This window comes from Lonchura striata, chromosome 6 (genome assembly GCF_046129695.1).
Source record: "Lonchura striata isolate bLonStr1 chromosome 6, bLonStr1.mat, whole genome shotgun sequence".
Lineage (NCBI taxonomy): Eukaryota > Metazoa > Chordata > Aves > Passeriformes > Estrildidae > Lonchura > Lonchura striata.
The window spans coordinates 4,759,179-4,785,257 of NC_134608.1; the positions used below are offsets into that span (position 1 = coordinate 4,759,179).

General features: G+C 45.1%; 2 protein-coding genes across 5 annotated transcripts in view; one reads left to right on the forward strand and one right to left on the reverse strand.

The window, feature by feature from the left end:
- Positions 1-3,082: 3,082 nt before the first annotated feature.
- Positions 3,083-10,150, reverse strand: TIMM9 (translocase of inner mitochondrial membrane 9). Of its 2 annotated transcripts, none has more exons than XM_077783907.1 (4): positions 10,061-10,150; positions 6,244-6,307; positions 5,832-5,927; positions 3,083-3,573 (listed from the first exon to the last, which is right to left on the reverse strand). In XM_077783907.1, the coding sequence occupies exons 2-4, from the start codon at positions 6,280-6,282 to the stop codon at positions 3,439-3,441; spliced, it is 270 nt and encodes an 89-aa protein (XP_077640033.1). In that variant the 5' UTR covers positions 6,283-6,307; positions 10,061-10,150; the 3' UTR covers positions 3,083-3,438. The 2 variants fall into 2 exon arrangements, with proteins under 2 accessions (XP_077640033.1, XP_021390337.1); XM_021534662.3 differs by lacking the exon at positions 10,061-10,150 and adding an exon at positions 9,034-9,076.
- A 1,128-nt stretch (positions 10,151-11,278) lies between these two features.
- Positions 11,279-26,079, forward strand: part of KIAA0586 (KIAA0586 ortholog) — a 69,535-nt gene continuing 54,734 nt past the window's right edge. For all 3 annotated transcript variants that reach the window (XM_077783908.1, XM_077783909.1, XM_077783910.1), the window contains exons 1-15: positions 11,279-11,311; positions 14,275-14,351; positions 14,920-14,989; positions 16,121-16,187; positions 16,410-16,587; positions 16,977-17,210; positions 17,849-18,017; positions 18,796-18,975; positions 19,771-19,891; positions 20,854-20,986; positions 22,341-22,382; positions 23,571-23,797; positions 24,659-24,731; positions 25,106-25,357; positions 25,535-25,709. In XM_077783908.1, coding sequence (XP_077640034.1) covers positions 14,334-14,351; positions 14,920-14,989; positions 16,121-16,187; positions 16,410-16,587; positions 16,977-17,210; positions 17,849-18,017; positions 18,796-18,975; positions 19,771-19,891; positions 20,854-20,986; positions 22,341-22,382; positions 23,571-23,797; positions 24,659-24,731; positions 25,106-25,357; positions 25,535-25,709 — 1,939 coding nt within the window. In that variant the 5' untranslated portion in view covers positions 11,279-11,311; positions 14,275-14,333. The remainder of the gene's footprint in view (positions 11,312-14,274; positions 14,352-14,919; positions 14,990-16,120; positions 16,188-16,409; positions 16,588-16,976; positions 17,211-17,848; positions 18,018-18,795; positions 18,976-19,770; positions 19,892-20,853; positions 20,987-22,340; positions 22,383-23,570; positions 23,798-24,658; positions 24,732-25,105; positions 25,358-25,534; positions 25,710-26,079) is intronic.

The window sequence follows — 26,079 nt, forward strand, 5'->3', positions numbered from 1 at the left end:
TTCCAGATCTTCCATAAGACATTTTCTTATGTCTCTGGAGAATCAAAAACCAGTTTGGATTGGAAGTGACTCTCACAGATCATCTACTTCAACCCCAGGAGTATCTCCTCGTGCCCCAGCAGTCTCTGTGGTCTCTGAGTGCTCCAAGGGTGACCCTGCCCTTTCCCTGGTGCCCAGGATCCATCCTCCAAGTGCCTTCTGGTGTGACCCAGCCACCTCCCTGTGCCTTTTGGTGCAATACGGCCAGTAAGAGAGCAACAGTTTAATCTGCAGAAACAGTCACTAATGTACTTCCCCTGATCTAATTCCAGTTGTTGCTGTAAAACTGTAACGTACATTTTACCTAACATGCACATTTTACCTGCTGCTCCCTGACACCAAAACACAAAGGAGTGTGAAGTTAAGGTAAAACATAATTTTAAAAACCCTCCAATATGAAGGAGAATGTGACTTTTTGAGTTCTTTTAGCACTATCCTTTGGAAATCCAAGGTGCAGGCTTGATGCAGGTTCAGGTGTAAGAGGCTTTAGTTACTTTTACAGCTTTTAGAGTTTGGGCCAGACTCATTCAACAAATTTTGGAGCTGAGCTTAATGGACTTCTTAAGGTTTGAACTGGATTCTTCAAATGCCATGTGCTGACTTCCCAACTAGCTAAGAGAAGATGCTGAAACAAGAGCTGTTGCTAAGCTCCAGTTCCCAGAGTGGGGAATGTCAGAGCACACAGGATTTGCCTCCTTGCTCTGAAGCTCCAGCCACACTCAGTGTTTCACCCACACTCCCTGACAGCTCTGCAGTCGCTCCTTTTCTTGCCTTCCAACAGAGCTCGGCAGTTGAAGCTCTCAGCAGGGGATTACATAAATTGGGGCTTTGCTGTTTTCCTGGAGAGAATTCAAGGAGCCTCTATTATAATCTTCCAGTTGATTGATCTGATGGCTGTGCCAGCTCTGTGCTGTCCAGGGCACTTTGGAGCAAGGCTCTCATCTGACCCTTGCTGCTGAAATGGTTCTGGTGTGTGTGGGCTGAGGAGGAATTGTGTTTGCAGCAGGAAGGATCCGTGTTCCCTCCCTGCTGCTGCAGTGAGCATCTCCCCCAAATGAGTGTCTGTTTACCAGCTCAGTTTCCTTGAGCTGGTTTTTGGCAGGCTGCCCTCCTGCTCCCTCCCTACCCACCTCCACTTTGGCTCACTTTTTCCACAGCTTTCCCACTACTCCTTCCTCAGCAACTTCCCATTTTTCACCCTTTGCTCCTTCTTCTATCAGAGTGGGATCCATTCCTGCAGCTATTGTGCCTCAGCAAGGTGATTCACCTCCTCTTTACACCACTTAATGGCATTTCATAAAATGCTGTTGTCTCTATTAGGATCCAGAGTAAAACCGTTTTTATCACCTGGATGCTTTAGTTACATGGATGCTTTTATTTCCAAGCTCAAATATATTTGTATTGTCTGTATGCAACCTGTCACCTGGATGTGAAAGACCACAAGACTTTCGTAGAGGAAACAGAGCTTTGACAAAACTCTTTCAGGTTATCCAAACCTGAAAGGGGGTAATTTATTAACTAAGTCCCTCTAAAACTTGCTTAACCTTCTTTCAAGGAAATCTGTCCTAATATTTAAATATTTTCCTAGCTCCAAATACTGAAATGAGAGAAAAACCCTCACTTCATCCCCAATGTGCTTTGTTCAGAAGACATGAAAATCCTCCACTTCCATCAGTTAAACTCTTCAGGCACTTTTCTGAGCACCTCTTTGCCCATGAAGATCCAGTGGAAAATCTCAATCATGGATTACTTTCAGATGTTTAACAAAAAGAGACTGCTTCAAGGACAGCCTTCAGTCTTAACTAGGCATGTATTGATTCTAAGTTGGCTGCAACATTTGTGGCAAGCAATCTGGACAGTTTTAGCCTGATATTCCTTTTCAAAAACAGGACATTGCAGACTTGCTGCCTCATTTGGGCTGGCTTTTAGCCTTCACTGTTTCAGAGTGAGCTCTCATCATCTCCACGGTAACAAGGCACAGGCAAAGGAGGAAGGGGCTGTGATAGAGCGAGTACCAGCACAGGGATGTGAGACTGGAGGCTCACACTGGCTCCTTCCACCTCTGCAAGCACAGGAGCAGGGTTCCAGGGAGAGCTGCAGCACAGCAGTGTCTGTCTGCTGCAAGTGGCAGGGGCATGTGCTGCCCTCAGGGGCCAGGAATCCACAGCCTGGACAGCTGAGTTAATCATTCAAGCTGCTGCTGGAAATAAAAAGGCAGAGAAGGTAACAACAAAAAAATCCTCCTGCTCTTTCTGTTCCTTGCTGTTGCCTCTATAAATAACAGAACCTGGCAGCTGACATGAAATAGCTTTGGTTCACTTCTCATCACCTGGAATCTCAAAATTGGTGTTCCCGATGTTCAGTTCCCATTGTTCCTGTATTTTATGAGTGAGAACTGAAGCACAGGGTGCCTGTTGACTGTCATTGTGCTGCCCTAATGCCCTGACTGCAGGGTTTCAGCTGTCAGAATCCTTCCAAAGCACTGCTCTGTTTCCTAGCCCAGTCCAGCTGCCTTCCAAACCTCTCTTGGTTCGTGCAGCAGCAGGACAGACTGTGCTGTGCAGAGCCTGAATTTCCTGCTGGCATTCACGGGAGAAAGGTGGTGTTTAAAAAAAGACTGCATGTGGCACTCAATGCCTTGGTTTAGTTCCGGTGTTGGGGATTGGGTTGGACTCTATCTTTAAGGTCTCTTCCAACCTGGCCATTCTGTGATTCTGTGAAAGCTGCAGCAAGCTCCGTGCTTGGAGTGTGTCAGGCCAGGAAGCCGGGCTGGGAGGACCCTGAGGGAAACAAAGGGTGCACAGGAGCTGCCTCAGGCACAAGTGCTGCTACTGCCCCATGTCCCCTGTAAATGACCCAAAGATAACCTGGGGCACCCCTGCCTGAGCTCCCTCTGACATCTCTCAGCTCCTAAAGCAGCAGTGAACGAACAGAGCCCTGGAGCAGCTGAGCAAAAAGCCCCCAGCAAACAAAACACTGCTTTCAAATGTCCCAGAAATGGCTCTTTGGAAAGAACATGTACACATACACATATACACATGTATATGGCTCCCGTTGATTTTATTTGAATTAAATATAAAACTATTCCCCACATTACATTGATTCATCTCAACCAGTCTCAGCAAAAGGCAGGTGAGCCCTCCCACCACCCCTGAAATTCAGACACCAGTCTGTGGGCCCTGGGAAAAGTTGTATCTGCATCATTTCCTTGTGGAAACAAACTCCACAGCCAGGCCAGCAGGACTGAGCTCCTGTTTAACCCTTCTGCTCCCACTGCCTGAGCAGTCCCCACAGCTCTGCTCTGAGCTGCTGGACACACATCCTGACAGTAGGAATCCCCCAATGTGTTCTTGCCCAGGGAACACTGGCACAGCTTAAGTCTGAGCACAGTGCTCTGCTCTAACGAGGTTGGCTGAGCAGTCCTGCCTTGGCTGCCAGAGCCTCGTTCTGCTGGATGTGGTACTCCTGGAATCTCATGGAGATCCTCTGGGTCATCTTTAGATACTTCTGCAGGCAGTTGTCTGAGCAAGTTATCTACAACAAGAGGGAAAACACAGGGCTTCAGACAGTGAGTCAAACACATCCCCAACCAGGACCCAGATTACCACCACAGACAGGGATAAACAGATGAGCACATCTCGTATTATCAAGATAAGGGCAGTAGAAAATGCAAAGTTGAGTTTTTCTGGTATGCCTGAAACATTTACTAATATTCATTCTCAAAATGAAGTCTCCATGGAGAATGCCCTGGACCTAGCAGATACCATCCTTCTGTCCCTGGGCTGCTCTTGTGGAACTGAACTACATAGTTTGAAATTAATAATAAATTATTAAATTACTAAGTTTTGTTTTAATTCTGCTTACAAACACATACTGGCTTTGACAGCCAAATATGATCTGCTCTCTGCTAACTCAGTTTAACCCTTTTTTACTCTTGTTCCCATTGGCTCTATCAGCCTTCTGGTACCTGCCTTGCCACCAGAGTACATCAGTCAGCTGGACTGGGACATAAATAAAGAAACAAACACCAGAGCCTATTCCATCCACAGTATTTTTCAAATTTAAAGTGTAGAAAGAGTTGTGAGATTATTTCTGAGCTACAGTCCTACTAACTGGATATTCTGTGCCACAGCTCAAAACCTTGCTATCACTGCAAAGGTAACAAATCTGGGTAGAAAGGAAAGCCAATCCCTTTGCCCAGGAACGCAGACATTGCTTTGGTTCTGCTCAGGACAGAGGGATGTGAAAAGCAGAAGGGATGGAATGAACCAGACAAAACCCCAGCGAGCTCCACACACCACCCAGCACCTGCCCTGCTCTGTCCTCAGCCTGGCACCAGCTACAGCCAAACCTGCTGAGCAGGAGTGGAGTCTCCCTAGGAAACAACTTCTGGAACTGCCCCAAGCCTCGCTGCCAGAGGGAGCGGCGTGTGCGACACGCTGCTGCAGAGTCCAGACTTGCACTGGGACTTGGGCGAGGAAAGAGATCAGAAGTTGGGTTTTTTCAAGTGCAGGATCCCAAAGGGGATGTGTGGAGGTTTTGATCTCAATTATTTGATAAGAAACTACAACTCTCAAGAGGAACATGGGAATTTCCATAGCAGCGTCCATCTAGACAAGTGTCCTGTTTCCAGAGACAGGTGCTCTGCAGGAAACCCCATAATGGGCAATATGGGCAGAACTTCCCATAAGAAAGTTCCTTTTTAGTTCCACTGTTAACAGAAAAAAGGCAGGTCCCAATCAGAAAATGGTTTGGCTTGGGATGGACTTTAAATATTATCTCATTCCAACCTCCTCCCATGGCAGGGACACCTCCCCTAGTCCAGGCTGTTCCAAGAATCTAAGAATGTTTTTTGGACCTATGTAATCTTTAATCCAGAGTAATTATAACCTGTAATATAATTCCACTAAAGCAGATCCAGAGAAGATTAGAGAAAGAAGAAATCTGTCTTGGGAAGCTAAGAGAGCTCTGTTCAGGGCAGCAGACCCAAAGCTGAAAGGAGACATGAGTTTTGCCTGCAGTGAGAAGCTGAACTCCAAGGAGGCAGAAAAGGATCCAAAACAATGGTTAATTTAAAATTTTAGTTGTTTTGGTTTTTTTTGGTTAAGCACAGGTTATTAGATTTTTAACCAACAAAATGATTAGGCTCTGAAACAGTCTTTCAGCGGGCAAGGAGAAGCAAAACCATGCAACTGCTCATATGGAGAACTTAATCTTTCTGCAGATGACGACGTGAGGGTGCTCCCTGCAGTGCAGAGAAGTGGATTTAAAGCCAGGGCTGTGTTCCCACAAAGCAGGAACGTGGGCAGGTAAACAAATATTTCAGCAGGATTCCTCAAAGAATGAGATGGAGGCTGTAGGTGGGCAGCTTCCATGTCCATGGAGTTACCATCCATGAGAAGTTAAAGCACAAGAACCTCCACTGACAGCTCAGGGAATTAAACACATGGAATTGCAAGGAGCAGCCAATATTCAGTGGGGACTGGGCAGATTCTGTGTGTGATAACCAGTTCTAGAATGGTTTTGCTGGAAGGAACCCTAAAGAGCATCCACTTCCAGCTCCTGCCATGGGCAGGGACACATTCCACTGTCCCAGGCTGCTCCAAGCCCTGTCCAAGCTGGTCTGGGATCAGACACTCACTTGGAAGCACCATGCCAGACACCCACACTCCACTGAAGGCTGCTGCCTGGCTTTGGATCTTAATTTACAGATCAAAACTCTCTAAGTTGCTTCTGAAATTGGAATGCTGCACAGCAATTCTACCAAAGGGTCATTAGAAGCCATCACCTACCTCTTCTGGTTTCACATCTCTGCTAGTGAAATCCGTTATGCAATCCACGAAGCAGTTTTCTGTAAGTTTATTGTATGTGCCAAGAAACTCCTTGAACTGTAAATAAAAAATGGACAATGGATATTAGGGGAAAAAAACCCTGTGTTTATTTTTCTTACATAGAGCTGCATGGTATAAGAAAAAGTGAAGGACAAGTCACTAGAAAAATTTACTCTCAGTCAGAAGATTTCAGCACCAAATGCTGCTCATATACAAAACATGCTGTTTGTCAATGGTCACCTGCTGAACTTTTAGTTGTGTTAACTCAGGTAACTCAGAGTTCTTGTCCTTCCCTGTGCACTACACCTTCCACTCCCTGTGACAGAGCAGCACGGGACTTTCAAAGCCAGCCCTCCCAAATGCAGCATCTCACCTGCTTGATCTGATCAGACTCTGATATTTGTCCAGCCATGTTCCACCACCTGTGACTTAGTCACCTAAAGGTGAAAACAAAAGTGGAGTTTTAAATAAAAAAACATAAATATGAACTGCAACATTTTACATCAGAATGGAATATTGTGCATCCTTAAAGTGTCTTTAAATACAACTTTACTAGCAACTCCTAAGCCATTCACTCAAAGGGAAGTTACCTGTTGGGAATGTATTCAGTTAAATAACCATCCAAGATAATTCCCAGTATGAAACCTTACCAGAGCCACCTTCTAACTGCTGTCCTTTAAAGACTTTTAGGGCATTTCACACAGCTGAAGTGACTTACAGAATACCTTATTTATTTTTATAAGTGCTGTCAAGCTTACTGAATAAGCTAGGGCAGGAGCTGGGGAAGAAGCAAAGTCGTAACACTTTCTAGCCTTAGAGTTTCAGTGACTTCAGATGTGATTTGTAAAAAGTGAGGAAAAAAGGCAAATATAAACTGGCAGTCACTGAACAGATGCAGCACAAGGTGCAGGGCCTGCTTTCTGTGTAGCTGCATCAAACACCTCAACTACAGCAAATGTCGTGGTTACTGTAGTGAATTAAATGTAAGAAAAACACAGAACGATGAAAATGGAATGCAACAGACAAAGAAAAAGGAAAAAAGTTAACAGCCATGGATCTAAGAATTTAAACAAGCATCCTCAAGGAAGACTCACATTCCTAATCCAACACACTGAACAAGTTAAGGCTTGAAAGCATTCCTGCAGGTTTCCTAGAAGACTGAAGCCTAGTCTCCTTTTCCCTTAATTTCCATGTTATCTAAGACCTGTTATCACAGATGACAATGCAAACTAATATCACGTGTTGGCAAGAACAAGTTCCTTAGCTTAATTCCACTTGTGGAAGAAAAATGAGCAACTGAAGTGCAATCACTTTGGGAAAAAAAATTCTTTTAGTCCTTTAGCAAGGACTACTTAGAATTAATCTTCTATTATGCTTTGCCAAGTTTTGGGCAAGACATTCATGTTTTAGAGAGCTCTAGCAATTGCAGTCTCTCAGCAGGGGGAAGGGAAGGGTTACACAAGCTGCCTGAACATGAACAAAGAGACAGCAACAATTATTTCTACAACAGAAAGAAAATGAAGCAACTAAAAATAGCATCAGGGAGCTCTCAGAAGAGTGAACCATCCCTACAGCCCCTCCTAGCAGCACAGGGATGTGACATCTGCCTCCTGACACCACACTTTATCCCTGCACGGGGAGCCAGTTCAGAGACTGGAGGCCAAGGACACAGATGATTCTGGCATGTAAGATGCAAGAATTCCTCATGGGCAGGTAGGTCACACATGTTATTCTGAAGGACAGCCTGCAACATATGGTGGTAACAGGGAACCAGGTTTTATTCAGATGGTCACAGAATCACAGACTGGTTTGGGATGGAAGGGACCTTCAAGATCATCTCATTCCACCCTCCTGCCAGGGCAGGGACACCTTCCACTATCCCAGGCTGCTCCAAGCCCCATCCAGCCTGGCCTGGAACACTGGCAGGATGGGGTACCCACAGCATCTCTGGGAACCCTGTGCCAGGGCCTCAGCCAAGAACTTTCCAGTATCTAACCCTGCCCTGTGCAGTGCAAAGCCATCACCCCTTGTCCTGTCACCCCATGCCCTTATCCAAAGTCCCTCTCCAGCCTCTCTACCCTAAACCCCTAATTTTTTGTTTCAGAGAATGGACATGCCCATCACCTGGAGTAAACAGTGAGAAGTGATGGCAACTCCACTCTCTCATTGCTCAGGCTGTGAGAAAACAAGACCAGTGACAATTCTCCCAGGGCAGGTATGTAGATAATTAAACAGAAACTGCAAGGAGCACTTCTGTCCTCTGCCAAAGGCAGGAAGCTCAAAGTTTCAACTGTCGGTGCCATTTTCCCACAGTCAGCGTTGCTTCATGATCTGTGTTTGCAGCAAACCTGATCCCTGTCTTTCTGTGACTGATTTGGCAAGATTGAAACTGTAGTTTCACAGAGCTTCGACACCTGAGGAAGGCTCTGATTCACATCAACACAACCTGATCTGAAGTGCCTGAAGCTCTTGTCCCTGTGCAGGTATTTCACACATTCCACAGGGAAATCACACGGCTCTGCTGCACCTTCAGCTATAAATCAGCCTTACATCTAGAAACTGAACATTCCCAGGAATGTGCAAATCTGCTTTGATCCGAAGTCTGCTAAATGTATTCTTTCAGTATTTCCTGCTGCTTCTCCCCTTTCCCTCCAACTCTGAAAAAAAGCTTTTAAAGGGTGATGAAAGAGTATTCAGCACCTCAGCCAACCCAGCCCAGAGCTTCCTGCAGAGCTGTTCACACCACTCCTGCACGGCTCAGGTTTAATCCTACAGAGCCTGGAGACCTTTCCAGTAGGCTAAACACGATTTAAAAATCCAGCACTGCCCCTCTAAGCAAGGATATTCACACTGCAGGAAGCAGAGGTCTCAGAATAAACCTCTGCTGTAAGGGACACAAGGTCTGGGTGTGCTGGGTCACCAGAAGGGAGCAAGGACTGGGAAATCTCCCTTCTTGGAAGGCCCCGGGGCTCTTCCAAATATGTATTTCATTAAGAGGAGTCCCTCTGATCAAAATAAACAATCCCTGTGTTTGGGATTTTTCCCCCCATCTTTTTGAGAAGAGCTGCATTTTTCTGGGAAGAAGAGTGATGGAGAGACACTACAAATCCCTCACACTTGTAATCCCCACTATCCATCTGAATCAGCTGTAACTACCACCTACTCCATAAAAGGAAAGCTGAAATGTCTGTTTAAACCTTTGCATCCAGCTGCACACAGAGAACACTATGCAAGTGTTTCTGAAAAGGAAAAAGAAGGGTAAAAGCATCAAGTCAAAGAAATGTTTCAGAGTAAAAATCTCAAGTCAAAGAATTGTGTTAAGGTAAACCCCCCACAGCTTATAGAGAAAGTTCTTTTATCATGGGGGTTACTAGGATACAACAGGATTGCCATTAGATTGAAAAGACACCCACACAAATCGATTTTAAGAGGCCAGAAGCATTTAAGACAGTGAAAGGACAGGGTGAGATGAGAGGCGCTAGTCAGGAGCTGGGTAAGCAGCTGTAGCTGGCGCTCAGCGGATCATTCACTGTCTGCTGCATCTGGCGGGGACCCTGCTCTGAAGGAGAAGGGATCGAGGCAGAAACCAGCGCCAGAGGCGAGTGCGGGCTCAGCCTGACCTCAGGCACCAGGCCAGCCTCACGCGTGTGGGCACCCTGAGGGAAAATACACATCTTCCCGCCGCACTCCCCTATTTCCGTGAGATCACACCCGCCTCACGCTTCTCACCCCATAAAACCAAAACCTGAGGCTAACGGGTCGCGCTTTATTTATTTTTTTTTTTTTTGGGGGGGGGGGGGCTTTTCCTTCTACTCCATCCTCCAGCTCTCCCTTCCAAGGGCACATCGAGTTCCTCTCCCTCGGCAATCACTCGCTCCGCCAAGCCCCGGCCCAACACCGGGCACGGAGCGCGGATTTCCCCATGGAGGGCTCTGGGGAGCGCTCCCGGTGTCTCCTGGGCCCTCACGGGGAGGCTCCCGGTCCCGCCAGGGCCATGGGAACGCTCCCGGTCCCTCAGGGAGGCTCCCGGTCCCGCCAGGGCCATGGGAACGCTCCCGGTCCCTCAGGGAGGCTCCCGGTCCCGCCAGGGCCACGGGAACGCTCCCGGTCCCTCAGGGAGGCTCCCGGTCCCTCCCGGTCCCTCAGGAGCGCGCGCCCGTTCCCGCGCCCGCTCCCTCGCGCGCACTCACCGCCCGCGCGCCGGCCCCGCAGATTCGCCGCGCGCGCGCGCACGGGGAGGGCGCGGCCCGTCCCGGGCCCCGCAGATTCGCCACGGGCCGGGCCCCGCCGATTCGCCACGGGCCGGGCCCCGCCGATTCGCCACGGGCCGGCGAATCGGCCGCGCGCGGAGCCGCCGCCCGATTTACCCTCCCCGGCCCGCGCGTTTCCCGCCGGACGCTGTTGAAGGGGGGATCCCCCGCGCGTTTCCCGCCGGACGCCGGTTAAGGCGACGCCGTGGCCATGGTACCGCGCGCTTCCGGTGCCGCCGGGCGGGCCGGGACAGCGGGAACGGGGCCGGGATAGCGGGAACGGGGCCGGGATAGGGAGATCGGGGCCGGGACAGCGGGAACGGGGCCGGGACAGGGAGATCGGGGCCGGGATAGAGAGATCGGGGCCGGGACAGGGAGATCGGGGCCGGGATAGAGAGATCGGGGCCGGGACAGGGAGATCGGGGCCGGGATAGAGAGATCGGGGCCGGGACAGGGAGATCGGGGCCGGGACAGCGGGAACGGGGCCGGGACAGCGGGAACGGGGCCGGGACAGCGGGAACGGGGCCGGGACAGCGGGAACGGGGCTGGGACAGCGGGAACGGGGCTGGGACAGTGAGATCGGGGCCGGGACAGCGGGAACGGGGCCGGGACAGTGGGAACGGGGCCCGACAGCGGGAACGGGGCTGGGATAGAGAGATCGGGGCCGGGACAGCGGGAACGGGGCTGGGACAGTGAGATCGGGGCCGGGACAGCGGGAACGGGGCCGGGATAGGGAGATCGGGGCCGGGATAGAGAGAATCGGGGCCGGGATAGAGAGAATCGGGGCCGGGATAGAGAGAATCGGGGCCGGGATAGATAGAATCGGGGCCGGGATAGAGAGATCGGGGCCGGGATAGTGGGAACGGGGCTGGGATAGGGAGATCGGGGCCGGGACAGCAGGAACGGGACTAGGATAGAGAGATCGGGGCCGGGATAGGGAGCTAGAGGTCGGGACGGCGAGATCGGGGCCGTTATTAGAGCCGGGACGCGGAGCGCCGCTGTCCCGCGGGCGGCCGCCGCGCCCCTGCCGCGGGACGGAGCCGCCGTGCCCGGCCCGCCGGCCGCTGCTGCGGAGAGCGGCCCCGGGATCCCCGGGCAGCCTGCCGGCCGAGCCGCTCTCCGCTCCCGGGCGGGCCGGGCTCGGCTCCGGGCCGGGCTCGCCCTGCCCGCCGCCAGCCCGGGCCGCTGCAGGTCAGTGACCGCCGGCTCGGCACCGAGCTGAGCTCCGAGGCGACCTCAGCCACGGGGAGTTGTGTCATTCAGGGATCTTCGCGTTCCCGACCCGCAGTTGTCAGCGCTCTTTGCTCTCCAGAGCTGTTCTGCACATGGAATGTGAGCTGAGCGGGCTGCGAGGGAGCCACGGGAGCTGCGCCTGCCCCTGGGTCCCTGGAAGTGTTCCAGGCCCCTAGATCCCTGGAATTGTTCCAGGCCAGGATCCCTGGGTCTGGAAGTGTTCCAGGCCCCTGGGTCCCTGGAAGTGTTCCAGGCCAGGATCCCTGGGTCTGGAAGTGTTCCTGGGTCCCTGGAAGTGTTCCAGGCCCCTGGATCCCTGGAATTGTTCCAGGCCAGGATCCCTGGATCCATGGAAGTGTTCCAGGCCCCTGGATCCCTGGAATTGTTCCAGGCCAGGATCCCGGGGTCTGGAAGTGTTCCAGGCCAGGATCCCTGGAATTGTTCCAGGCCAGGATCCCTGGAAATGTTCCAGGCCCCTGGATCCCTGGAAGTGTTCCATGCCAGGATTCCTGGGTCTGGAAGTGTTGCAGGATCCCTGGAAGTGTTCCATGCCAGGATCCCTGGGTCTGGAAGTGTTCCTGGGTCCCTGGAAGTGTCCCAGGCCAGGATCCCTGGGTCTGGAAGTGTTCCTGGGTCCGTGGAAGTGTTCCATGCCAGGATCCCTGGGTCTGGAAGTGTTCCTGGGTCCCTGGAATTGTTCCAGGCCAGGATCCCTGGGTCTGGAAGTGTTCCAGGCCCCTGGGTCCCTGGAAGTGTTCCAGGCCAGGATCCCTGGGTCTGGAAGTGTTCCTGGGTCCCTGGAAGTGTTCCAGGCCTGGATCCCTGGATCCCTGGAAGTGTTCCAGGCCCCTGGGTCCCTGGAAGTGTTCCAGGCCTGGATCCCTGGATCCCTGGAAGTGTTCCAGGCCCCTGGATCCCTGGAATTGTTCCAGGCCAGGATCCCTGGATCCATGGAAGTGTTCCAGGCCCCTGGATCCCTGGAATTGTTCCAGGCCAGGATCCCGGGGTCTGGAAGTGTTCCAGGCCAGGATCCCTGGAATTGTTCCAGGCCAGGATCCCTGGAAATGTTCCAGGCCCCTGGATCCCTGGAAGTGTTCCATGCCAGGATTCCTGGGTCTGGAAGTGTTGCAGGATCCCTGGAAGTGTTCCATGCCAGGATCCCTGGGTCTGGAAGTGTTCCTGGGTCCCTGGAAGTGTCCCAGGCCAGGATCCCTGGGTCTGGAAGTGTTCCTGGGTCCCTGGAAGTGTTCCATGCCAGGATCCCTGGGTCTGGAAGTGTTCCTGGGTCCCTGGAAGTGTCCCAGGCCAGGATCCCTGGGTCTGGAAGTGTTCCAGGCCAGGATCCCTGGAAGTGTTCCAGGCCAGGATCCCTGGAAGTGTTCCATGCCAGGATCCCTGGGTCTGGAAGTGTTCCTGGGTCCCTGGAAGTGTCCCAGGCCAGGATCCCTGGGTCTGGAAGTGTTCCAGGCCAGGATCCCTGGAAGTGTTCCAGGCCAGGATCCCTGGAAGTGTTCCATGCCAGGATCCCTGGGTCTGGAAGTGTTCCTGGGTCCCTGGAAGTGTTCCAGGCCAGGATCCCTGGAAGTGTTCCAGGCCCCTGCATCCCTGGAACTCTTCCAAGCCCCTGGATCCCTGGGTCTGGAAATGTTCCTGGATCCCTGGAAGTGTTCCAGGCCCCTGCATCCCTGGAACTGTTCCAGGCCAAGTTGGATGGGGCTTGGAGCAGCCAGGACAGTGGAAGTTGTCCCTCTGCATGGGTGCAGGAATGCTCAATTGCTGTTAAACATCCCTGGTTAAAGGATGTGATGCCTCAGGTTTTAGCTTTTATTTATTTTTTTTTTCACATTCTCTGCTGCTTTAGTGGGTCTGGGCATCATATTAGGGGATGGTGAGTTCTCTTCACAGAGCAGTGATATAGAGTGAAAATTTAATAGGGTAGGAATTTATTTGGGTATTGGTGAAATGTGTCACTTTTTGCTTGTTAACATAAATGAAATATGTTGTTTAGTCTGGTAACTGCAGCATTAGCAAAGTTGTCCCAGCTAAGGAGAAAAAAATACAAATTTCTACACTAAAAAGATAAGAGACAGACAAGGCAGAGTGACTCGAGTTCTTTCTGTACTTTCTGACAAAAAACTGACTACAGGTGTAACTAGCTGTAAGTGTAACTCGAAATCAGCACAATGAATATACATGAACCTATTGTGAAATACATGCATATGGAAATTAGGGTAATAAAAAAAGATCGAGTTCTCAGGAGTGTGTGTGTCCATTGAAAGGCAGTAAGTCCCCACATGCATGCAGCACTATAATAAACATACCGTTCCCTACAAACCTTTATTAGAATTGTAGAGTCTTGATTTTTTCCACATTTCAGCAGGGAGACAAAACAATTCCTGCTCTAGCTGGAGACCTAGGACAAATGGTCCAAATCTCAGGCCCAAGAACAGAAACAACATGGGCTGAAGAGAGAAAACCAAAAAGGATGGGACTTCATAAGCTAAAGATACTGACAACTAACTCCAACATGCAAATGAACCAAAACTTATGAAAGTGTGAGACCCCGTGACCTGTGGTCCATTTTTGTGTCCATTTTGGGTTGTGCTGCCCAAGGTGGATCTAGTTGAGGCCTCTTAATAAATTCCTGCTGCTTTATTCTTAAGCTCTGTCTAGTCTCTGTTCTAGGTCAGCCTTCACAAAGCATCAGTTGTTTAGTAATGTTCTGTTTTTCAGAGGTATCTCCATGCTGTAAATCGAATTTCTCATTCAGAGTCACAGAATTCCTTGATGTTTTTAAGCTTCAGCACAATCTCTGTGGTCCTTTGTGTTATGAGGGTCGTGATGTCCAGGCCTTCAGAGATAAGGGAAATGTGGAACTCTACAGAATGATTCTGACCACAGTAAAACTGCTTTTATTTTAGGAGTCCTAAGCACCAAAGCATATCCAGAATGCCTGCTTCCAGTTGAAAATTCCAAGCCCATGTTTTTATCCCAAATGGTAAGAAAAGCTGCTGCTCCTTCCTGCAATCCTGAGCTAAGAGAACAGCGTTTTCCTCAAAAAGCTGTAGCTCCTCTAAAAGCAGCACAAGATTTTGGCTCAGCCTCTGCACCACAGCTGTGCAGCTGCTTTTTCTCTTTGAGTTGCTGCTGGTGTGGTGTTACTGCTGCTGCTTTTGGAGGAACTTAGTTTAACACTGGGTGCTTAATTCTCTGTTGGTGAGCAATCCTGAATTGTACATGATTAGCAACTTCTCTAAACTTCAGCAGGTACAGTTTCACTGCTGCTTCTTTGGCTACAAATGAACAGAATAAATTTACTTAGCACATAGAATACAGGGTTTTGATTTGAATTGTGTTTGTGGAGTTTTAGTCCCTAAAATGCCACATGAGTTCTTGCCAGCAATGTCCAGACCCTTCTGTGGCAGAGGTCATCGCATGTTTTTTTGCCAAGACCTTTGTGTTGCTGTGTGCAAATGGTTCAATTTTTGTGCTCAGCAGTTCCATCTACCTCTAAAATTTTGGCTGTAGAGGCTTTGATCTCTGCTTTTTCTGCTCTTCTCCTCAAGGATCCTCCTGGAGAAGCTGCAGCACAAGATGATCCTTTGGTACTGCTGGAAGATAGCAGAGGACCTGAAGGTAAAACACACCAATCACCCTTTTTTGTAAGGAGATTAATTAAAGGAAAAGGGAGCTTTTATTTGTTTTTTCATTATAGAAATTTCAGAGTGAAAATATTCAAAGGTTGCTTTGATAAAAAGATGATAATTGTAACAAACATTCTTTAATTTTGCAAATTTTATCTCATTGCTGGCATTTCATTTTTTTTTTAATTAACTGAGTGGGTCTTCTGCCAGTGTGCCAGTGTTGAGATTCCTTTTGTTAACCAGATATTCATGTCTCTGAATAGACAGTTCAGAGGGGAAGGGGCTTGTTTTGATCCATTTTCCTCTTGTGAATTACTGTACTACAAAGGCATATTTTTCTTCAAGCAGCCTGTACCACGAAAGTGTCTTTCTAATCCTTAGGAATCCTAAAAATCACAATGTCAGTGTCGTTTCCTTTAATTTCTGAATCTGCCAATTTCAATCAGATTTAGGGAAGTGAAGGCTTTCTAAAGAAAACACATTTATGCAGGTTTCTTGGATATCTGGAATTGTGCAGAGGATAAAAACCACAAATAATACCCTAGTTAAGACAAAGAATCAGTACTTTTATACTCATAGGCAGCAGCTACCTGACTTAGCAGCATTTGCCTCCTCTGCTCAGCTAACAGTCGGTGAGGGAGAGCCTGCAATGTTTTTGGCATGATTTACACCTATTAAGAAAACTTGTAGTTTATGATGATGGCAGGGAAATACTCTTTCTGGGGTTTTCTTAATTAAACTTTTTTTCAAGTCAGAAATTGCAGTATTTTATTTTATTGACTGGGTTGCCTGAGCTCGAGTTACCATTGAGACTTTACTCAACGTTATTGGACTTTATTGATAGCAGCATTCAGTGCTATAAAAATTGTGTTAAATTAAGCCTGGTCTTACTCTTACCATTATTTAAGTTTTCTACTTCCTGAAAGGAAACAATTTGTTGTTGCAATAGATGATGTGGTTCCTGCAGGCGACAGATTCTTCCCAGCAAAATTAAATTGAAATATCTGAAATATTGAAGTAATTTAAATAAAATTGAAGTATTGAAGTAATACTTTGTCTCTACCTGTGAAATAGACATTTTGTGCCAATTATCTCAACAAAGGATGTTTGTCCTTCCCCACAGATGATGTTTTTATTTCTCAGTATGCTACTGGCCAGAAGGAAGCTCTGAGAGCAGCATTAATGCAAAAGTAAGTGTGAATTGTTGTTGGTGTGTGTGAGGAAGAAATGTTTTTTTTTTTTACAGTTCTCTGTCATTGTTCTTTTTCTGTGTATGCAAGTGTTTTCAATTGATTTTATTCCCTGGAGTATCTTGTGTCAAAACTTCCAGGAGAAATGCTGTGCGGGGGAAATATTTGCTTGGAGGAGATATGAAGAAAATGCTGTTTACAGGCACATTTTTATTTTTCTAGAACTCAGATTATTCCTGTTCATAAGGAGGTAAAGGTGCAGCTCTTGGGAAATGCCTCCACAGAAAAAAGGGAAGGTGCTGGGGATGACACCAGGTCAGCACCCAGGGAAGTTGACTCTGCAACAACCATTGCAGCAGCCACTGCTGCTGCCATTGCCACGACAGCTCCACTTCTCAAGGTGAGTGGGAGGAGCAGTTCTTTGTCCTCTTAAAATAGTAAATGCTCCAAACAAGCCTGAAATTGTTGATAGTAGCTCCAGAGAACCTCAATGTGTCTGCTCACTGATTTGTGTGTTTGTCATCTCACACTCGCTGACCAATATACCAGAGGGAACTGATTTGGATTTAACTAAATGAGCAGAAGACAGAGAATATTTAATTTATCTATTAGAAATTCACAATATTGCTAAACCACCAAAAGTTTAAGGCTAAACAGAATTTTGTTTCTTTTCGGATGCAAATCCAGGATTCTGTGAAGGATGTTTTGTTCTTTTGGTGCTCACATATCTTCTGCAATAATGTTTTTTTTCCCCCCTTTATTTTTTTTTTTTTTAATCCTTTCTTGCAGGTTCAAAATGATTTGGAAGCAAAAGTGAACTCAGTTTCAGAACTGCTTCAGAAACTGCAGGAGACAGACAGGCAGCTGCAACGAGCGTCTGAACAGCAAAAAAACCTGAAGGCTCAACATGAGGAGCCCCACTACCACCAGAGAGTCAGCAAGCTTGAAAAACAAATGAATGCTTTCATGGTGCAAAGGATTCAGCACCTGGAAAAGCTACAGGAGCAACAAATGAATATTCAGGTATCTAAGTCACAAGGCAGAAACTTCAGGTTAATAATTTCTTCTGTATCTCAGAATTAATGTTATAATCATTTGGATTGTTTCTTAGTATTAGAAAGAAAGAAAGTTCAATGGAAATGGATCAAAAGAAGTGAAAGCATTCAACAATGAGAAAGACACTGAGGGGCTGGAACATGTCCAGAGAAGGGAATGGAGCTGGGGAAGGGTCTGGAGCCCCAGGAATGACTGAGGAGCTGGGGAGGGGCTCAGCCTGGAGAAAAGGAGGCTCAGGGGGGACCTCTGGCTCTGCACAGCTCCTGACAGGAGGGTGGGGCTGGTCCAGGTCAGGCTCTGCTCTCAGGGAACAGGGACAGGACCAGGGGAAATGGCCTCAAGCTGCACCAGGGTAGGTCTGGTTGGGTATTAGGGAAAATTCTTCACTGAGGGGTGGTCAGGCATTGGAACATGCACAGGGCAGTGGTGGAGTCACCATCCCTGGAAGTTTACAGAAATTATGGATGTGGCACTGGAGGACTTGGTTTGGTGGGGAGCATAGTGGTGCTGGGAGAAGACTTGGACTCAGTAATCTTAAAGGTCTTTTCATCTTTAACAATTCTGTGATTTAATGACCAGAAATATTCTGTACTTTTGTCTCCCAGTCCCATCTCATCAGCTCTGCAGTGAACATCCGTGGGCTGCAGCAGGGTCCTGTGCCTGCCCCTGGGCCCCTGGCAGGGCACTGGGAGAAGCCAGAGCAGAGATCACTCACAAATGAAGCACCTTCATCTCACAGGGGTTTATTCCCTGCCACTGCTGCACCTGCCCAAGGTGGGGACAGATTCTTCTTTTCACTCTTAGTTTTGCATTAATTTGGTGTGCATTAATATTGGATTGTGCATCACATCAGTAATGAGTAGTAAATATTTCTTCTGTCTAATTTGTTTTATTGGCCAATGCTCTTTATAATTTTTGTGACATTCTGAAGATGTTCCAGTATCTTCCAGTTTAAATTAAAGTGAGACTTTTGATGTACTGAATCTGCATAAGGAGGGGCCTGGATTTAAAATAATCTTATTGAGACATAATCTGTGTGGAAGGCTGTGATGAACTACAGTGGGGTCTTGGTTTTTTTAAAACCCCCTTATGATAGCAGTCAGAAGTATGAAATTTTCTTCCTGTTTACTTAACTAGTGCAGTAATGCTTTGCATTTTTGTGCAGAATTTATAGACCTGGCATGGGGTTTTTTCCCTAGATGTTTTTTCCTAGAGTCTGCAAGGGCAGGTAGTGATAGGACAAGGGGAAATGGCTCCAAACTGAAGGAATGTAGGTTTAGATTAGATGCCAAGAAGAAATTCTTGTGAGGGTGGTGAGGCCCTGGCACAGGTTGCTCAGAGATGCTGTGGGTACCCCATCCCTGGAAGTGTTCCAGGCCAGGTTGGACAGGGCTTGGAGCAACCTGGGATAGTGGGAGGTGTCCCTGCCCATGGCAGGGGGTTGGAACTGAATGATCTTTAAAGTCCCTTCCATCCCAAACCATTCTGTGATTCTATGATATCATTTCCTTTGAAGAAAATTGTCAACATTTAAATAACTTTATTTTTTCAGTGTTCCCTGAAGCATATTCAAGCACTTTTCCAAGTCATGGGGTTCATTCACAAAAATCTCCTCTAAAGACACCAGTTCCTCGAAGATATGTTCCAGAACCTGTACCCAAAAATGGGAAAATCTCAGAGAAAGAAAACTCTGTAGTAGAAAAAGAAAATATTTCCAAACCTACAAGAGAAGGTATTGCCCTCCACTGGCCTAACTAGTGTGGCCTGGTGGCTACTTTGTGCATTCCTCACCTTTTCTGACCTTTTCCCTTGGGTTGCTGGCACTTAAATGCATCTATTCAGAATATTTGGAATTTACATTTGGGAAGGGTTAGTTTTGTGTATAAGTCACTCATAAGTAACTAAATACTTAAAGACGGTGCTGATTTAATCTGTAGAGTTTCAACAGCACTGCTCACTGAAATATTTTTTCAAAGTCAAGTTTCAGGAAGATTTGACAGAATAATGTAAAACTTGGGAGCTACTCAATAACTTTGTCATTATCATTGGTTAAATTGAATTTTTATTTTATTTTTTCATGGGTCCACAAGGTCTCTGGGTTGTTATATTGAAAGCAGCAGATGTAAAGTAAATGTGAAGTAATTTTCTTCTACTGCTTTTCATCAGGTTCTGTCTCTGTTACAAAGCTGTTAGGTATTCCTATTGTTCCATGGGTCCAGGAATAAATGAAATAAGACAAAAGAAGAAGCATGCTGTCCATAATGTCACAGATTTGTTCTCAATGACTCAGTTCATTGCCATCCCAGTTCCATCTGCTTTGCTAATTTAAAGCAATCTCAGAAAGACAGATTAGTGTGTGTGGTTTTAAGTGACTTGCCTAAACTGAAATAAGTCTGTATATTTAAAATGTAAATATTTTACTCTCCTTGGTGAGTATATTGAAATACCTGGAAAGGAAAAGAAAATATTAAATCTATTAAACTAACTTACCTTTCTTTTTTTTCTGCTTAATTTCACTTCATTGTAGGTGAAGGGAAAGGTCTGGAACACGTTTTGAATTCTCAAGAAACACTACTAAAGCAAGTAGAATATTCCAAGAAGGCAGCATTAAACAGCACTGAAAGGAGCTGGCATTCTGAGAGACACAGGTGGATAAACACAACAACCCAAAACTGAGGAGAAGTTTGTGTTTCCATGAAACTGGGAGAGGTGCATTAGACACTGATGCTGTACCAGTCACTGGTGTGGCCCTGCAGCCTGGCACAGCTGTGCAGGAGTATTTCTGTTGGCATTACTTTTGGCAGGACCCAAGGGAACAGCTGCAGCTGTGCCAGGGCAGGTTTAGGTTGGATATCAGGAAAAGGTTTTTTCCCCCAGAGGGTTCTGGGCACTGCCCAGGCTCCCCAGGGAATGGGCACAGCCCCAAGCTTGACAGAGTTCTGAGACTTTGGACAACACTCAGGGACAGGGTGGCATTGTTTGGGTGTCTGTGCAGGGCCAGGAGTTGGATTCTGATCCTTGTGGGTCCCTTCCAGCTCTGATAGTCCAGGATTCTCTGGTTCTGTTGAATTGCAGGCAGATTAAGTCTATCCTTTTTGCCTAAGGATAGCTCAGAACACCTTTCTCAGAGGTCAGCAGGTTGCACTTGGAGTGTTTTACAGGAGCATCATCCACCTAACAATTCCTAAGATTTAAAATGGGTGAAAAAATGTTCTTAGCCATGCACTCTGAAGCATATTTTCCCCAGGCAATAATTTAAAGTTAAAATTTCATTAATACAGTGAGAAACTTCTCATATATGCTGTCTAATTTAGAACAGAATGCAGAAAGATCTTAATTGCTTCAAATGGAAAGATATCCAGAGTTTAAATGTTGCTCTATTAGATGTAATTTCACTATTGAAAATAAAAAGGATTGGGCTGAAGGTGTTAAGTGGTAAACAGAGAAAACCCAAAAACCTCTATATTACTTAAGATGCCAAAGCAAGTTCCAGTTTATCTAAAGCTTTGGTACTTGCACTGTAAATTCCTGCTTGGTTTCACAGTTGAATGCTTTCTTGGGGCACCTCAGGAGCCATGAGAGGTGTAACCTGAAGTGTTTCTCCCCTCAGACACAAAGCTTTGCCTCCAGATGCAATTTCTTCTTTTGAAAGCTACAGTTCAATTGAGAAAACAGTGCAAAAAGCAGATCATTTACTTCAAGATCTTGGCAAGTTGAGAAGAGAAATGCACAACATTCTGCAGGTAAAGTCAGTCTAATCACAATAAGCAAGGGTTTGAAGAAGGGGAATAAAAAATGTGGAGAAAAGCATAGAGGTCTGATACTAATAAAAGTGTTGCTCTTGCTTCTACACCTGTAAAATTATCCACATCTGTTTACAATTAATTGAAATATTGGAATCTCTGTGCCTGGAAGAGCTTTGTGCCTGACTAATGTTCTGGGTGTGCAATGGACTCTGATTGCCATTGTCCCAGACATAAAATAGGTGAGAGACAGGAAAGGACAGAAAGAGAAAAAAAAAAATAAAATTGTTTGTTTTAAGGTTTTGGATATTTTCAGTCCCTGTTCTCTGCAGAACTACAGAGCTGATGTAATTTTCCCATTTGGGAAAAAAACAATGTTCCATTTATCTCCAGCCAGCTTTAGGGCTGATTTAAACATTTCCTTTCTCATTTTGCCACTTTTTTTTTTGTATTGAGTGCTGTTTCCAAGGAAGTGCCTGGCATAGAATCCTTGTGCTGTTTCTTGTGCTACTGATTTTGTTCCTTTGAGGGTGCAAGATCTGCTTCTGAGCTTGTGACAACTGAGGCTTTTATCTCTTACTCTGGTGCCATTCCTGGCTCCACCTGTGTGCTGTGGTCCTTTCTGTCCTTGTCAATACACACAGTGAGAAAGGAGAAAAGCTTGAAAATTCACCTCTGTGAATTGGCTTGAAATGTAATAACTTTGATTTTGCTGGTTCATTTCTGTGGTTGGAAGTTTTAACTTGCATATTTACCTAAAAAAATATTTTGTATTACCTGTCTGGTTTTTGTTGCTATATCTGTAGAAAAGGCAGCCTCATCTGTCATATAGCATAGCTGATGTATTTTTTATAGATTTTGTAACACTTTGTGGATTTTAAATTTAACTATTATTATTAAGAATGGAACAGGTGCCTTGTGCCCCACTGAGGTTGCAAATATTTTCTTACCACTATTGCTAAAAACTTAAATAAATCACATACCTTAGTAAAGGCAACAGAGCAAGATGAGACGGGATAAGGAATGGGAGAAAGACACAGTTACAGAAATTATTTGAAATCTCTTTTATGAAAAAGGTCAATAAAAAGACAGATGTGATGACTTAACAAATGCAGAGTTGGGTCAATTAAACATTTAGCTACTGACTCCTCATCATTGAGAGGTTTGAAAGTGAGATAATGATAAGTTTTTGGGTGAATTATAAACCATCTCTGTAATAAAGCAAAGGTGTGAATTGGCAGAGACAGAAGGTGGTGCTCTAACCCAAGGAATTCATTGTGGCCAGAGGAACTGATCCAGTATCTCCTATGGATTTTACCTTAAAGTTTCAACAGCTCTTCTTCTGTCTTTTTAGGAAGCAAGTACATGGAAATCTGACATGAATGATCTTATTAAGGTATACCTTGATTTTTTTATGTGTGTTTCTTTTGTGGGGTTTTGAGCTTTCTATAAAATACTCAAATGCTGAAGCAGTTTTGAGTGTGTTTGCAGGAAGCTGCTGTGTCAGATTGGCACAGTGTGGGCAGCATTTTTTACATATTTAACAGATCCAGGTACCATTTCATGATCTGGGTTTCACTAGCAAGTCCACACCATTTTACAATCATATATCAATATTTCTTACCTTTTCTCACAGATTTTACCTGTCTTACTGAGTTAGTATTTGTCAAAAAGTTTCATTTTAAAATGAAAGCCAATATAAAATTGATAAATAACTTGGTATATTGCCTTGAACATAAACTTTTGTTTCATTTTGATTTGACAAAAAAGTAACCTTAAAGCCAAAACTGAGTTGTGATATGTGAGATTTTTTTTTCTGTTCTTTCAGTTGATGTTTTCAGGGTCTACTCAAGTCTGGGCATTTTGGTTTTGGTTTGAGGTGTTTTTTTTGTTTGTTTGTTTTTTTGGTTTTTTTAAATGTACATTTATCGCTTTGAATTTTTTTACTATTTGATGAAGTTTTAATGGGCCTCTGGGTTTTTTCTCAGGAGTGTGAGAATGAATGTAAGAACTTGTTTCCTGTGTTTGTGTCCCTTTCTTTTGTACTTAGCAGCTAATTTATGCTCGATTTTTATCTCTGTAAAAGGGTTCTGCAAAGTGAGAGGTTTCATTGTTCCTTCTGGAAAGTGAAAATGAGTAAAAGTAAAAGAGGATCAAGGGGCTGCTGAGGGATTTATCGTGTTAAAACTTATAAGTTTTGCTTGGTGTTTCTTGGGGGTAGATTGATGCCAAACAAGTGCATATATTTAGAGGACTTGGGCTTTTATTAGGCTCTTAATTATATTTAATTACTGTTACATGGAGAGATTTGCTTGTGATACTTCATGTCTCTAATTGCCATCTTTTCACATGCTTATTAGCCTCATTAGCATTGCCTCTCATACTTCACATCATTTTCCATTTGAGTCCTTTTGGATGTCTTTCACTTCTCTAAATATATTTGCAGCATAATGAACATTCTTGAGTAATTAAGTTGCTGATAGTGCACATGGGCAGTATTTCATATGATGGCATTGATGTGATAATAGATTAATAGGAAATTACAATCTCTGATTAAAAGCTAGAGGTTCTCTTTCAATTTTAGGCAAAAAATCCTCCTGTTGCACCTGATCCTCCTGAACATCATCTCGTCAGCAAACCATCCATCCTTCAAAATATCCAAGTGCCAAGGTCTATACTGACAGATGCTGAAAGGATTTTGAGAGGAGTGCAAAACAATAAAAAAGTCCTTGAGGAGAATCTGGAAGCTGTTAGTCATGCAAAAGATGGAGATGCCATCTATGCTTTCAGTAGCTCCTTGACTACAAACAGGTCAGAGTCTACAATTCAGTGCTTTGTGAGATTGATGTTTCCAAATCTGGGCATTGAAGAACTTGTGTTCTTCCCTGCAAAAAGGATTTATTGACTCTTGCTAGCAATCATCTGATTCTTGAAATACAGATTTTTTCGACCCTTGTGGTATGAACTGATTTTTGTCAGGTGCCTAAATCTGATTTCTTAGGCTTTAACACTGGACAAACTGCTCTGCTGCCAGGGCATTTAACTGTTTCCATACCAACATGCATTTAGAAGAAAATTGAACCCTAATTTAATTATTCAGAGCAGAAGAGGCTTCATAAGCCTGTAAATGTACAGAATTTAATCATCTTGCAACAGATCTTTGGCTTTGGAACTTTTGCTTTGTTAGTTGTGTTAAATACTCCTGCTTGAATCATAATGGAAATTTTCTATTTAAAAAAATACAATATAAATTTGCATTTTCCTGAGGAAGGTAGCTATTCTGTATGCATAAGGATTTTTTTTGAGGCATGTTACCTGCCCTCATCTTTTAGACAATGTAGTAATTTGTTAAGTTGGAATATTTTTGTTTTCTTGTTTTTTCAGTTGTGATCAAAGTAGGAAGTGACACATGGCTGCCTCTTATTCCTAAAATATTTGTAATGATGTCAATATTTACCAGCATTTGCAGGTGGCACCATGCAGGAGCAGATTTGGGGTTGGGACTCTCAATGGGCTTTGTTTGGTGCATTTTAGGGGATGCAGAGGTGCAGAATCTCACTTCTGTGTTCTGGGCTTCTGGTTTTAGAGCATTTAAAGGTCACTACTTTCCCAAGAACAAATCTGTGCAATTTGAGAAGCATTGACCTAAAATGGTTCTTTCTTCTGTTTCAGAGATGTCCTGGAAGAGATTCGTATCCGAAGAACTGTGGATGAGAGGATCAAGGAAATCAGTGAGGAAATCCAGGTAGGGCTGGAAAAATGAGTTCAGATTTTTGTGTTGGGTTTTTCCACCTTGACCTTGTTCTTTCACGTCCACAGTAAAGTGATTTACTCACCTCCTGAAAACATGAGAAAGCTGCTTATTATTGCTGGCATATAGTAAGCTATAGTAAAATAAATATAACAAATAAATAATAATAATAATTGATAAATAAATAAATTAAAAATAAAATATTTACCTCTGTTGTAAAACTGCAGTTATGTAATAAAAACCCCTGGTCTCACTTGCTGGCTAACATGAAAAATAGGCCCTTTCTCATAGCTTCAAAGTTACCCATGCATTGCTGATAACCTTGAAGACAAAAATTTCCATTTATTACATTTATGTTTTCTATTTAGGCTGAAATGGCAAGAAATTATTCAGAACGAGGGAAACATGATCAGAAATGTACCAAGAAAACCCAAAACCTCAGGGCTGCGAAGACCAAGAAAGAAACTAAAGAGAAAACTCAAAACGTCCAAGGATGCTTGACAAAAAAGCCTTTACCTGTAGCTAAGCCATTGCAGAAGGAAGTGGAAGATAACACAAGGAAACAGAAGTTTAGAACTTACTTTTCTGAAAATGTGAAGAGTAAAGAAAGAAGGGGAGATGTGAGTTGTCAAGTAGTTGGTTTATTTTCTGGGAAAAAAAACTGTTTAGTATTGACATGAAAAATGGTGTGTGCAGGTGTACTAATTCAAAATGAAAGTGATAGCTTTGTCCTGCTCCAATTTACATAAATGAAGAATTGTAAACGACTTTTTTTTTTCCTTTTTGGCGTCCATCAGGGAGCTGTAGGTGGAACTACACTGACCACATATGAAGATTATCTGTCTCAAGTTTATGGAAAACCCATTTACCAGGGCCACCGGAGTACGCTTAAAAAAGGACCTTACCTGAGATTTAACTCTCCCTCTCCCAAATCTAAACTGCCCAGACCCAAGCTGATAGAGACTGTTAGAGGTAAGTGATTCTTTGATGGGAATAAGGTGTTCCTTCCCAGTTTTTTTACCAGGAATTCCTTGTGAAAATGAATCTGTTCATTTTAGTTCATCTGCTTTTCAATATGAAGTTTAAGCAACTGCAGTGGCTTTTCAGAGAGGTGGTCACTGCCTCAGGTTGGTCAGGGCTTAAGAGGCATTTGGAAAATGCCTTTAATTTAATTTTTGGTCAGCCCTGAAGTGGTCAGGCAGTTGGACTAGATGGTTGTTCTAGGTCCTGTCCATTTGAAATAGTTTATTTAAGATCCTCTTTTCAAAACTAAAAAACACCAGAAGTTTTTCAGCTTTGCTTAAGGTGTCTCTTGCTTATTTTAGATTGTCAAATAAACACT